This window comes from Marmota flaviventris, chromosome 6, assembly GCF_047511675.1.
Source record: "Marmota flaviventris isolate mMarFla1 chromosome 6, mMarFla1.hap1, whole genome shotgun sequence".
Lineage (NCBI taxonomy): Eukaryota > Metazoa > Chordata > Mammalia > Rodentia > Sciuridae > Marmota > Marmota flaviventris.
In genome coordinates, this window is record NC_092503.1 from 19,537,858 (window position 1) to 19,552,776 (window position 14,919).

General features: G+C 37.5%; 1 protein-coding gene across 3 annotated transcripts in view; it reads right to left on the reverse strand.

Moving 5' to 3' along the window:
* Window positions 1–14,919, reverse strand: part of Grm1 (glutamate metabotropic receptor 1) — a 380,075-nt gene that overhangs the window by 53,834 nt on the left and 311,322 nt on the right. For all 3 annotated transcript variants that reach the window (XM_027938489.2, XM_027938491.2, XM_027938493.2), the window contains exons 4-5: window positions 7,109–7,355; window positions 2,278–2,446 (exon numbers count right to left, since the gene is read on the reverse strand). In XM_027938489.2, coding sequence (XP_027794290.2) covers window positions 2,278–2,446; window positions 7,109–7,355 — 416 coding nt within the window. The remainder of the gene's footprint in view (window positions 1–2,277; window positions 2,447–7,108; window positions 7,356–14,919) is intronic.

Below are 14,919 nucleotides of genomic sequence, written 5' to 3' on the forward strand. Positions count from 1 at the left end.
ATTAGTCTGGCATCTTATGGTAAAGGACAAGAAGTTTGGAGCTTCTGGATTTCAAAGGACATACTTCTGCATACCACCAGATGGCCCCATGTGAAAGAATTCCAGAAGAAATGGCTGTTGAGGGAGAAACAGAGTTGTTTCTCATACACACTGGATTGGCTTAGGATCATTCTTAACACTGCAGAAACTCTTTGGTATAGATTAGAAACTAACAGTGAATCGCCTGATACTACACCAGCTATATAAGAACTCTTGGGTCAAATCTTCCCATAATCCACTCTGTTAGTCCATTTTTCTGTCTCTGAAACAAAATACTGGAGGCTGAATACTTTACAAAGAAAAGAGGTGTGTTTATCTCACAGTTTCAGAAGTGGGAGGTTCAAAATGGAATGGTTCTGTTTGGCTTCTAGTGAAGCCTCCTCTGGCTGCATCAAAACATGGAGGAGAAATAAAACGGGAACTGCTGGGTGCAGAAGGGGTCAAGCATGTGGGGTGTCCTCACTTCATAGCAATATACTCTCACAAGAACTAACACTCTGTGGACTGGCATAAATGTCTTCTAAGGATGATGCCCCCAGTGACTTAATTACCATCCACTAAGCCCCAGATCTTCAATATTCTACCACATTCTAATATCATCACATTGATGAACAAATTTCCAGCACAGGAATCTTTGGGGAACACACCCAAGCTATATCTAAACCCCAGAACCTATAAACTCGAAGATTAGCCACGGTCATGGCAGGAGCCCTTTAGCATTGCATCCTGAAACAGCACTAGAGTAGAGAATAATCTGATTGGCTAGTTGTCTTGATAATTGACAAATATTTTTATATAACTTCTGCAGAAAAGGTACAAGATATTTAAAACTAGGGTGATTTGTCTCAGAAACTTACTGCTGGAGTCACTGAGAATTTGTCCACCAGGACAGCTCATGTCATTTGACAAGAACTGTTCCTGGTCCATAATCTTCCACCTTTTCTTGGAAGTTTAAATAAGACTTCTCCAGCATATACACCCAAAGTCATATACTACATGACTAGATCCTTGCCATCAGAACCTTATGCTTACTAAGGGCATCTCTTCTATAGAGTCGTCCCTGCAAGGCAGAGATGACGTAGTGGCACTGTGGCTCTGTGAGGGTGCCAGAGCCTCACACACCATCTACTCCAGCTCCAGCTGTGCTGTGTGACATTTATGTGACAGTCTGTCTTCTCCCCAAGATGAATCACAGAAAATTAGAGATGGGAAAGACCTATTTGTTCAACTAATCCTCACTCCTGCCAGTTCACAATCCCTCCCTCTGCTCCATTTTTCTGTGCATCATCCACTTTGATTGAAATAGCATGGCATACAAAGAGTGCTGCCCCAAACCTCATCACTGAGAATTCTCTCTAGCACACCAGATAATATATGTCTGCATTTACTCCAGCTTTCTTAATACGGTAAACTTATGGTTTACTTATTCTACTTCATCTCTTCCCACCCAAAGTCCTGGATACAATTAGAAAATGGGGACTCTCTCTTGGTTAGAGAAAAAAAAAATCATTTCAGAAGAATCAAAGGACTTGATAGAGAAAAAGGAAGTGACATGCCAAGCTTCTTATGTTACCTCATTTCAACTTCTGTTATTTTAGTTTTGTGCTTATTTGACATTGCTCAGCTTTTGCCTTCTTTAACAATTGCTAGAACAATGACTAAGCACTATTATTGGCTTTTTTCCCCACATTTACTTCTGCTTAAATTTTTTAATTTTAAAATGTTTAATTGACAAAATTGTGTATATTCAAAGTGAACCACATGATAATTCGATGCATCTATGCATCGTATGATGATTACCACAGTCAAATTAATTAATACATCCATCTGAACCATGCCATAGAGCCCCAGAACTTTATTCAGTCATAACTGGAACCATGACTCAGCAGCAATATTGGTTTTGACTTTGATTTTCACATTTACTTCCATTTCAAGTTTTAATTTGATTCTTTATCTCCTTGCTGCCTACAGTATATGTAAGTTCCCAGTTTATCAACATGATTAAAATAAAAGTGATTTAAATATTCTAAACTATTAGAATGGTTTACCTATTCCCTTTCCTAATACTTTCTTTGTTTTTCTATTTTATCTAAACACAGGAGTACAAGCCTGGCATACCCTTTCTGCATAGCCTTGTTTAAAAATTCCTTTTCTCTCAATAATGTTCCTTTTCCCTCAATAATGTCTCAGTGGTAGACCTCCTTGACAATACAGTCCAAGAAAGCAGAGGTGGCTCACCTTTATCTGACCCTTTAAACAAGGCTCACTGCACACAGACCGTACCATTCCACTCTTATTCATCTGGATTTTGTAATCATCGATGTTCAGCACTCCTTCATGCCAGGTTCCAACATGTACATAGTCATAGCGATTAGCTTCAGTGTACTGCAGATTCATGATATCATACCTACAGGGGAAAGAGCCTGTGAGTCTTGTAGGATATGGACATCATGTAGAAAACAAAGAAATATATTAAATATATTTTAATTGAAGACAGATAAAAGCTAGAATCATTGCACATCCTAACTCCAGCTACTGTAAACATTTTAGTTTATTTCTAATGTTTCTTCTGATTTTCCAGAATGGATCTGTGTATCATCAACAGTTGATAAGGAATATATTACTCTCATAAATGTCTTTCTGCTCATCCTCCAAAAAGGAATTCTATATGTATTGAGTTGATGATCTCCTTCAAATTATAATTCACTAAGTTAATCTTTGAACAAGTAACAATCCATAAGAATGTTAATAACTATATTTGGTTACTTATATTCCATTCCTTTTCACATTGAATATTAATAAGTATATTTGGTTACTTATATTCCATTCCTTTTCATTACACTGGATAAAAAGAGGGTTGTTTTACCAAATTTGGAACCTTTTTTAGGCACTAATAGAACAAGAAAACTCAGAAAGGTATGTTTAATGAGTAAGGTTGTTAGGGATATGACCTCTTATGTATTGACATTTAAACTGATCTCTTCCCTGATCAGGACAAACATTTCTGGAACCTAATAACTGGTGTCAGTTACTTTAGTAAGTTTCAATGCTGAAATGCTTCGCAATGGCAAATCTACATTTAAGCTCCCCCCAGTAGTAATGATGCCACTGTATATCTTTTCTTTTCATTTTTTAAGAAATCTTTACTGCAGCCAAAGCAGATTCTGGGGGCAAGGCCTCATCATTTCCTGCATGGAGAGCTGGAGAATTTTTCAATGCAATGAAAAGAACAGAGAACTTGATATCAGGATGTATGAGTTGGTGCTTCTCTAACATTTTAACCATAGGTTACACTACTTGGAAATGTCACTAACGTCTTTAAGATTCATGGGTGTCTTGTGGGGATTTATGAACATAAGGCATGTACAAAACCACTTTATAGTTGGCACTAATGCACAGGTCCTATGGTTCCAATGTTTGTTGAAATTCTACCCCCATAGTGATGGGGTTAAGAGATGGGGCAGAGTCCTCATTAGCGAGATTAGTGTCTTTACAAAAGCCTTGCCCCGGTCCCCAAATAAAACTCCCTTCTCCATTCCACCACATAAAGACACAGTTAGAAGCTTTTGTCTATGATTCAGAGTGTGACACTTCACCAGACACCAAATCTCTTAGGGCCGTGATCTTGGACTTTCTGCCTCCAGACTTGTAAGCAATATTTTCTTTTGTTTATATGCCAACCCTCTATGATATTCTGTTATAACTGCCCAAATGGACTAAGATAATGTGCAAGGCAATATCACAGAATCATTCATATTTGCATTTCCATGGATACTCTAAAATACTTCAGTTCTTTCCATTAATATAAATAAACAAAACTGGAGAAGGCATTTGCATTGGCATAACCATTTGTCTCTCAGTCATTAAAAATTCTCTAGTATTCCTACATCTACTTTCCATGTTGATGTTCACTATAAGCAAACAAACTATAACTCATGTGGCCATGTGCCAACACTCTACGTCTGGCTTTCTCTTCCTAGCTCTGTAGTGGGATTCTTTTCTGTAGTACCTATGAGGAATCCTTCCTCTACTGGGCTACATAGAATACAGGTCATGGTATCTTGCTCTTGGTGCATGACCTAAGGAAATACATTACGGTTAACCAACTGATTTTCCTCTTTCTCATCTTCATTCCCCCATGTTGTTACCTGAGTCATCCTGGAATTATTTCTCTCTATACCTGACTCAGGCGCACGGTCTTTCTCAGCATTTCACTCAGGGATTCTACTACCCTGAAGCCTAAGTTGGCTTTCAAAGCCTATTTGCTGTATATGACCCCGTTTGTTATTGACTTTTCAATTTATTGACTTTTCTGCCTGTTCTCAATGTGTGAAAGCATCCTGTCATGCACAGGGTAGCTTGTGGCTTCTCCATGTTCAGATTCAGGCGATTCCTATAAGAGCTGTCTCCTGAAAGAAAGGAGCCCAGTGTACAGGAAGTGTCCCCTTGTGCAGTGAGCAAAGCTTACCAAGAGTGAGAAGAGAGACCAGTGCACCTGGAGCTCATCCTTCAATTTTGTGCTATTTTGGCTTCAGCAAGAGTTATTATGCCTCTTGTTACTGAAGCATGCCAGAATGTTCTTCAGAATAACTGAGTGGTATTTGAGTGGATATTAATTGTGAGTTCACACTCTTTCTGTGCTCAAAGGCACTAATCTGTACCTCTAATATCTTTCCATTTTAAGTTCACTATGGCTATAGAACCTACTGCAACTATTCTATGGAGTAGTTTTCTTTTCAATTTCATTAAATTGTTTTTGGTGTTTTATTTCATATTATGCCATGACACTTTCTTTGAACTTTCAATGAAGGCTTTGCTGCAATAGTAGAATAAGGTTTTTCTATAAGTCAGTTTCCTAAGACTTTTATTTCAACTTCTTTAGTTTTGCACTTTCATAGAGGAAATTAGTTCACACTTTATTCACATTTGGGGACCTCAAAATCCACAGTATTTTGGTACAAAAACACATTTTTAAAAAAGTTCCAAATGCTGGAGGGGTTCTGTGGGAAAATACTAAAAGATACCAAAAGGAAAATATTGACTTACAGAAAAGAGGCCTCCCTATGCTCTGTGTGTTAATAAATGCTGCTCTTTGCTCTTAACCCCAGGGTTCCTTCCTGGCATGTTGGCCTTTATTTGGAATATGCTCATGCTGTAAATTGCATCTTCACAGCATCCTCTCATTGCATCCGGTTTATGTTGTGCAATGATTAACTAAAATAACTACAAGAGGGACCAGAGGCATGAGCAATGGTATGACGGGAGCTGGATGCAGAGGGAGGTGGTTGAAACAGGAACTGATCACAGATGAAGCTGACCAATTCCAAACAGGAGGAAATGATCCCTGAAAGGGGACCCAGGGGAAAGCTCACAATTTAAATATGTAATTATAGATGGAAGAGATACAAGCTAAAATTATGCACTACCTTTTGGATAAGTTTCAAAGAGAAAAAGGAGGAGGAAATTTGTATTTATGAAATGTAAAAAAAATGTATCTGGCCCTGGGCTGGGCATATGCTTTCTTCTGGAATCATAAAGGAAGATTAGCATTGCAAATTTGACCCTGTACTGAGCCTCATTTCCAGTGGAAGGCAGGATTACAGTGGTGGGCTTAGCAAAGTAGGTGGTTCCTGTTCTGAATTTCAGACCTATTTGTTCTTCCTGGTATCACTTCCTAAGGTAATCAGCACTGTGAAGCTTTCCACATTCCCAAGCCCTGGATCATTTATCCTCAAGTTCTGATCAAAATCTGCTCCCACTTTTCTGGCAGCTTGGGGGGTGTCCTATAAATTCATTTTAATTGCTGACTGTGACATGTCACTTATCCTTCCTAGAGCAGTTGTATTTTAATAGAGAGATTCCACTTAGCCCCCACAAGGAACCCTCCAAATGTAGGAATTAAAATTTACATGTAAAGAAGAGACATCTGGAGAAGGATTTGGGTTCACAGTACTTCCACAATGACATTAAGAAAGTTGCTAGAAGTTTTGCCTAATTTTACAATTAAGCTTATAAACTCCAGAGCCAGACTACACTGCCTCCACCAATGGCCCTCTGTGTTACCTTAGGTGAGTTGCTTAGTTTCTCCGACACTCAACTTTATCATCTGTCAGAGAAGGATAATGATAGACCTAAGGCAGTGAGAATTCATGATCTGATGTTCCATCTATGCAAACCATAAACTGAAAAGTAACAGGGCCTAGAAGATTATGAGCCTGCTACATAGCAGCCAGGCTGAAGGCCTTTTTGCTTCTACTGCAGGTTTTACTTTTTCTCCTATTATTCTGATTATTCCTTTCCTAGGAAAATTTGTTTGAATGAACACAGCTACTCTTGATACTGACATCATTCACTAGGTACCAGTGACGTATGAGCAGACTGGTGATATCAAAGTGAGTGTTGTAGAATATACTGTATGTCAAAAGACTTTGGGGAATTATATAAGCATGTGCATGCACACACACATACACACACAAATTAAAGTTTAATTTTCCTCATCTCTCATTTGATTAATTTTTGAAAACCATTAGAGACTAAATCCCAGAAAAAAAATTATTTCCTTTCTTGTTCCAAGAAATATATTAACAATAACATAAGTAAGCCTGAGAAAAAGGAATGCATGTATCGGACTTGGATCTCTTCACATAGTAAGCTCCTTAAGTAGGTGTACTATTCATAATAGCACTGTGACCAATTAATTGATCAGATCAATGCTGGCTGGGTACAGGCAGTTCCTGGGGTGGTCTGCATGTCAGGTGTAAATCTCTTTCGTTTCTTAGGCTTCCAGGGAGGTTCCAGTCCTTCTGAGGGAAGGACCAAATGAGAGCTGGTTAGGGGGGTGGCACTGGCAAGATGCAATGTTCTTGGGGGGTTACTAGGAGGTATGTCAAAAGGCAGTGTGAACTTTGGTAGTTTCCATGTGATACTAGGCCTACCTTTTCAGCTATCTTGTTGAATCTATCTTCATGACATTGAGAACCCACAGAATCAAATGGAGACCTAACTACCATCTAGGCAATGGGAAGGGTTAAAAAGTTATTCAGATCTGTCACAGAAAAGACTGCTTTACCTTCCGGGAGCATCTCCCTTCTCATCAAACCACACCTCCTCTCCAGACACGCCGATGAATGAGGACTTGATGAGGAAGTCCAGGAGTTTCCTGCCGTCAATGGGCTTCATGGCATCACAGAGTCCCACGTGGCCAGGGCAGAGGGCATGGTGCATGTTCTGTAGCCCATGTGCCATGGCATAGATGGCATTGATGACAAACCCCATCTTGCTGTCCTGGACATAGTTTTCTTCTAAGCTTTCATTGCCTGCAACAATAGAAACAGATCACTGCCGAGGTCACACTCATGAAGACCAGGTCTGTATGTGTATGTGTCAAGTGCTTCCAGGGCTTTCAGAGAAGGGAAACAGCAATGGCAGTGGCAAAGCCAAGGCCACCTGTGCAAACTTCATACTTTGGAGTGGCTTTGATGTATTCTACCTACAAAATGTTTCATGCAGTTCCATTTTCTGAACTCAATAATGGCTTTATGCAATATAGAACAAACTTCACAGAGGTAAAAATAAAGAAGTTTTCATGTATTATAAGCAAATCCTTAAAGAGCAAAGGAAATAACTTGAATTCGCTTTTGATTCACAGGAGCTTATATTAAAAGTCTCCTGTATCATGGTACTGTATCCTTTGTGACAACCTGTAATTCATGGTAATTCCTGCTTGGCATTATCTAACCCGATATTTCATTTGGTGATTTCACTATTTTTATCATCTCTAGGGCCACAAAGCCCCCGATTTAGAAGAACTAGGTAGTATGAATCTCTTCTATATGATTGACAATGCAGAAATATTTAAATCATATATTGCTATTAGATACCCAAGTAAAATATCTCTTGAGAGAGGAGTTGTACTACACATTCATGTTATCATTCAGCTTTTAACATATATATAATACATGTTATATAAAAATATGAAATATACATATATATTTTAAATTTAAAAAGCACTGTGATTATCTCTACCCATGCTGCATGTGAATAAACATTTCTCAATTGCCAACCATTTCACAGGAAACCTATGGCTTCAGATCTAAACTCCATATTGGAAGTTTAAACTTTAGGACTTGCATATGGATGAGAAATTTGGAGACCATCTGGATTTGATGAAATAAAGGTAACAAGTTTTAGAAAACAAAATGGATTTGGAGAACACCACTGGCATAAAGCAGACTTTCTACTTAGTTCCAGATGTCTGCTTTTCTGCAGTGGCAACCTGAGTGTGTAGTGAAGGGTCTAAGTGTTACGTTCCCAACGTCTAGTTCTAGAAAGTCAAAAGGCTCAGCTCTTTATGGGTGAAGAATGTGAGGCTCTCTCCTGTCAGATCCTCTTTGCTTCAGCCTAAATAGTTCACTGGACACTAAGATTCTTGAGCTGAAGGCAATCAGAGGATTTTTAGGAAGTTGGAGAGCTTGGAGTCTTTAGAATGAAAGAGAAAAAGGTTTGCCCTTGATGTTGGGCTTCAGATAAAAATAGAAATTTCCAAAGAGTTCCATTTAAAGGCTAATTTATTTAGGTGTAATTGAAAATGTGACAATATATGTGTATCTATCCTAAGAATAATATACAAAATTCTCAGACCAGGTCGAAGGGGAAAGAGATTCAATTTAAACCCTCTTTCTAACTTTGCTTGATAAGACATTGCTAAAAGTATAATTTGCTAAAGTACAATATTTTCCAAATTGAAAGAAAATTTTCCAAGAGGAAATGAGGAGTAAGAGAAAAGGGGCATTTTAACATCAATACTTACAGAACAAACATGGAAAGTTATAAAAGACAGAAAGAAAAGATCCTCATTAAAAAATTACAACATCATCAAAATAGGGTAACTTCTGTCTGTCACCCAGAACCTGGGCCTTTAATGTTAAGTTTTCTTTCCCTCAATTTCCAATCTTAATAGGATAAGAAAAGTAAATTAGGGCCATTTTTCTGATAAGTTTTAAATAAGCCTTTATAGGTTACCCCAAGCCCCCATATACTGGAGCTAAATACTAAAGCTGCTAGAATCAAGAGACATTTCCAAGAGACAGAGACAGAGATAGGGAGGCACTCCAAAACCTTCAATGTTGCAGAAACTTAAATGATCTTAATTAATACTGAAAACACCCACCTGAATTTGGAGGTATTAAAATTAGCATCAGGATCAAATTGTAGGAAAATAAACACACATCTTGTACCAAATGGAAAATTCTGTATTAGAGATAAACCTTATAGCCCCTGGACTTACTGTTCTTGTTTTAATAATTACTATTTAAGATTTATTATATAGAGATGAGCAATCATGTTGGTATTACCAGTTCAAATGTCTTAATGCAGTGGCTGTCTTATGGATTCTTCATCCATCAGCACTAAGACAGTAACCTTCCTGGATCTCTGTGAGAACAGTGTTTTCTTTTTGATCCTTATTTAAGGTGATAATAAAGCTTACCCAAACTGAGTCACTTTTCAAAGTGAAAGTGAGTGTTAATAATGATATTTTTCCAGAACATAAACAAGGTGACCAAACAAGGCAAATTTGAGAAAACCAATACATGTCTCTTGAGCCATGTGCCCTCTAACTGTATCCACCTACTGATGCTGTAATGGGCAAGATTTATGCACAAATACATATTTATAAATAATATAATATTTTATTACTTTTAATCAATTTTTACATTTATCTAATTTTAATTGCAAGTATCTACAATAATTTTTGAGTGTCAGCTATCTATAATAATAAGAGAAATTGAACGTTCACTATTATCCTGTCAAATAAACATTAATTTTTACCATTTTAAAGACAAGGAAACAGTATGGTAGAACATGGGAACAAATGCCTTCTCAGTCCTTGTTCTTTCTGTTACACTCAGAGACTGCATGGTGCACATAGAAACCTACAGAGGAGGCACTCTTCTGATTGCAGAGGAAAAGACACTTGGCTGTACAACAGCACATTGGTCAAGTCAATTTGGGGACTTCTCCCTGGGATTGTTCCACATGGATTCAGCTGCCTCTCTGACCAGAAGTGTTGGCATCCATCCCTTGATAACAAATCGTGATGCAGAAGCTCATCCTGTCAGATATTTGCAAGGTATTAGCTCATAAACTTTTCTAAAATAAACACAAACAGCTTTGTGTTTGTGACAATCTGAAGTGAGCACACATACTTCCTTACCCTGTCAATCCACTGGCTCTGCACATGACAAGGGAGATGACCACAGTTAAGAACTGTCTCTTCAGCTCTACCCCAATCTCATCCCTGTTGGTTTCAGTCTAAAGAGAGATCATTTGGAATCATGGGACATCCAATTGGAAAATCAATGGCCTTTAGAGGACCATTTTCTTTGTCAAAGCAACTGTCTCAGATATGTTACAAGGACTCATTATCTGATAAACAAGATATATTACAGGGTTCCCTGTTTCCCACAAGAGCTTATGCTTTCATGATCAATGAATAGAAAATAAAAAAACGAATAACGATTCCGCTTGGTAAGAAGGTGAAAACACTGATTCCCTGGGGTTTAGTGCCTTTTCATAACACTAGTCTCAGAGTTATTAGTGAGAAAGGAATTTCATGATTCATTTTCTGTGATGCGTTAACTATTTTAGACCACTAGGGTGTCATTAAACCATTACCTTTTCTAATATGCTAAATGGAACCAAATAATTGAGGTCAACTGTATCTGCTTTCAAAAGAATACCTGTCTAACTGCTTCACAATGGATTGTGAAAATAGCTACCTTGATTGCAAATAGTAATCTTGTTCTTATTGCAAAAGCATGACGACTTTAAATTGCTATCTGAGTGTAGCAGTACATGGAGCTCCCATAGAGGCAGGATTAGGCATTGTACCTTCTGAAAACAGGAATTTCATGGTGGTTGGGAGAAATGTATGTAATTCTATCCATCACCATTTAGGATGGTTATTCAGCAGAGTGTTATAGCAGAAGAAACTCTGGAGCAGGAACCTGAACTGATGAGAATCTTCCATATATAGTCTATCAACTATCTATTTTCAGCAAGCCATGGAACATGGGTAAGAGTCTCGACCTCCTCAGGCCTTAGTTTCTTAACCAAAATAGCACAAATGGATTAAACTATCTTCCTGAAAGCCTCTTTCCCTTCAAGTTCAATGTGTTATTTCTCCAATCCCACATTTACTGGTATATGCAGAGCCATTCACACACATTATCTTTTTTTTAGTGCTCACAAAACCACATTATCATTTGACAAATGTGAAAATTAGAGTACAGAGAAGTCAAGTCATGGCTGGGAGGAAGGTCTTTCTTTCTCTTCACCTCAACATTCTTCATGAAGGAACTTACTGTGGAACACCTCATACCTCCCTCCTTATCTAACAAGGAGAGGAGTGACTTGCTTTTATTAGTGGATTAGAAAAAGAAACAAGACATGCTCAGCCCAACTGTTTCCTTCATTTGGAGCCAGGAACTTGACTCCAAGGTTCTGGCTGGTTCTCTGTTCTACAGTCAATGTGGGCTATACTAGTGGGCTAAGTTCAGCAGTAGCAGTGACTAGATAGTTAGTCAACCCAATTCTGGGATAAAATATTCAAAAGTAATTTGTAGGCACATATCTTATCCATTAATCTATATTTCTATCCCATTTGATTTTTTGTTGGGGTTTTTCTTTCAACTTTTAATAACTTTTTCATTGAAATAAAACTCACTTAAAGTAAAGTGCAAAAATCTTTAGTGTACTGGTCAATAAACCTCCACATTTGTACACACTTATGTAACTTCCACAAAGTTAATAAATTTATCCTAGCACTGCTTCATAGTTTTCAGAGTTCAGATTCTAAGCGTTTGATTTTTCTGGTACTACCTCAATTTTAAATTTACAAAAAAAAAAAAAAATGTTTGTTTCTAGTACATAGAATACTACTGATATTCATATACCAGCTTCATATCCTTAAAGCATACTGAATTTACTTATTAATCTTTTTGTACATTCTTTTAAATATTCTATGTACATTAATACTTCTAACAAAATGATATTTAATCTCAACATATCTGCCCCTGGGTCCATTTATTTGGATCCAACTTTGGGAAGGAAATGCAATGGCTGGCCAACTAAAATCTCAATAGTTCTATAATCAAGTTCCCATGGCTATCAAGAACAGAGGCAAGCCAGGTGCAGTGGGGCATGCCTGTACTCCCAGTGGCTTGGGAGGCTGGGGCAGGAGGATCAGAAGTTCAAAACCAGCCTTAGCAATGGTGAGGCACTAAGCAACTCAGAGAGACCCTGTCTCTAAATAAAATACAAAATAGGGCTGGGGATGTGGCTCAGTGGTTGAGTGGCCCTGAGTTCAACCCTTAGTACCAAAAAAAATGAGCAGAGACACTGCTCATTCCCAGAGCTCTGTGCTGCATGTTGCAACCTTGCCCAACAGGTGAAGCTGCACTGCAAATGGGACATGATATTTGTTAGCATAATGATCAGCTTGACATTTATCCTTTGCATGTGCCTCATGTTTTCCAAGTTGGAATGTCTAGATTTGAAAAAATATAGACTATAGATTGAAAGGAAATTTAACTCCAATAAAGTAACCTTGTTGATATTTGTACTTTCTCTTGGGTTAATAAAATCTCACCATTATGCATGCATGTCTAAGTAGTGTTACCTTTTCCAACCTAGACCCTTCAAAAGAAAAAAAATCCTTCTTCTCATAATACAAGGAAGCATTTTGGGAAATATTGCTAAACATGATTCTTCCTAGAGAAAATATTTTTCTGATTTGGGGGTATTTGTAGCTCTCCACTGATTTATTTTATCTGATAGAATTACATATTCAATACAGAATTTGATATAATGTCATTCAGATCAAAATAGATATGTCTGTAATTACTTTATATTGTTAACTTATCAGGCAAAGAAAATGAAATTCACATTCCTTTAAATTGCCTGAGTATTAGATTTATTGAAGGAAGATTAATCAAGTCTTTTTTTAAAATAATGACCTCCAATGACTACAATGACCTCAATTTTGATTGAAGTTCTGGGCTGCTAAATTTTCTTCATGGTCTTTCCAGGGAGAATTTGCCATAAGATTCAGAACAGTTTAGTCTTGCCCATGTTCAAACATAGAATTTGTAATTTTTTTTCCTCTGATGTTATATTTTACTCTTTACCTAAAGGGTTTTCTCTGCTCACATCACAGAGAAATATGACCCTCCATTATTTTTGTTCAGCTTATTAAGATGTAAATTAAATTCTATGTAGGATGGAAAAGAAGAAAGGAGAATCGCTCAATTAACTATATGTTATTATCACTGTTATTAATAGTTGCATATCTATTGCTCAACCCCACCTGGTCTTATCATATGTGAACAGTACAGATATTTTTCTAAGTATATCATCACCATCTATTGTTGAGAGAAAATCCCCCCCAGTTATGACAGAAATAGCAGGCTCCCTGCAAATTGATGATAATATATGGTAAGCCTCAATTTTCTGAAAATACAATTACATTTAGCTAATTCATATTTCAAAAGATTATGGTGCATTTGAAAAACAAGGACAATCACTGGTGTGTTGAAGTGATGCTGAGGATCAGTTATTAACAAACAGTGGAATCGTGGGGGCTCTTCGTTTCTCTAAAGAGAGAAAACAGGGCTTCTTGCTGTGTGCCTTTGCTTTTATTATCCATCTGTCACAAAACGGTGTCATGGAGTGATAAACTACTCCCCCTGGAGTAACTCATCTTTGTAGTTCTGCAACAGCAGTTGGCAGGTAATTGTAGAGATGGGGTATGTGACAGGAACCTGGTGGCTTTAGTGAGTATGGGAAGTGACTGTTGTTAAAATGGATCAGGAATCAGCTTCCTTCTCAACAACCTGCTGGGTCAGAATCCTTTACCAACCTGCAACTCTCAGCCTCTTCTGCACTCCAAGGGTCAGATCTGTGCTTAGAGCACCACCACTCATTCTTTATAGATGTTGGGAAGGAAGCTTTCTCTTAGGTAAGTGAGGGGGTTCAGTGGATTATTGCTGTAGGATCCTCTTTGAGTTCTGATCAATGCTTTGTTCTCTTCAAGTATCTCTAGTTACATGCTGCAGTGACAGGCTAATCCAATAACAGTAGATTTTGCAAAAAATATGAGAACTCTTTGTAAAAAACTCTACTTTTCTCTGATGTATTTCATTTAGGGTCTGACATATCATGTCTAATAACCAATACAGGGCCATGCTTATTTAAAAAAATACAACTTTAAGTTGCAGGGCATTAACATTGTAAATCCACTCTTGATCAAATGTTTTTTGTAAGAGTAGGATTTATTGAAGGATAGACACAGGAACAGAACTCTCGCAAAGCAAGAGTGGACCCGATAGCAGGTTTTCTCCCATGATTGGTTTTTTGATCAACAAAATACAATATTTACACTTCGACAAGATGCTTCACAATAAAAAACTTACTTTGGGACATAAAAAATAGTTTCACATCCTTCAGACTTTTTCCTGGAATTTGTATGTCAGGTAGATGAAATAGGATCATAGAACAGAAGCTAGTATGCATATTCTGGACATAGTTTGGGGTTTAATAAAGGCCATATATTTACAACATTCCTGAATCACCTGGAAATGAGATATACTATGGCTTCTCATTTCAGATTCACTTCCACAGAGCACTGTCAGTTGATCATTTACATTGATCTTTTGTGTAAATTTATCCACCCAGCTAGATTAACACATTATTTTTCCAGGTATCACAACTGTAGGGATTTCTTGAATGTCATGCTACTTTTTACATGTTTTCTCTCAGCAGTAGCTCTTGAAAGAATAAGATTTGGAATCCTAAGGGCCTAATAAAAATTTATGTCTACTG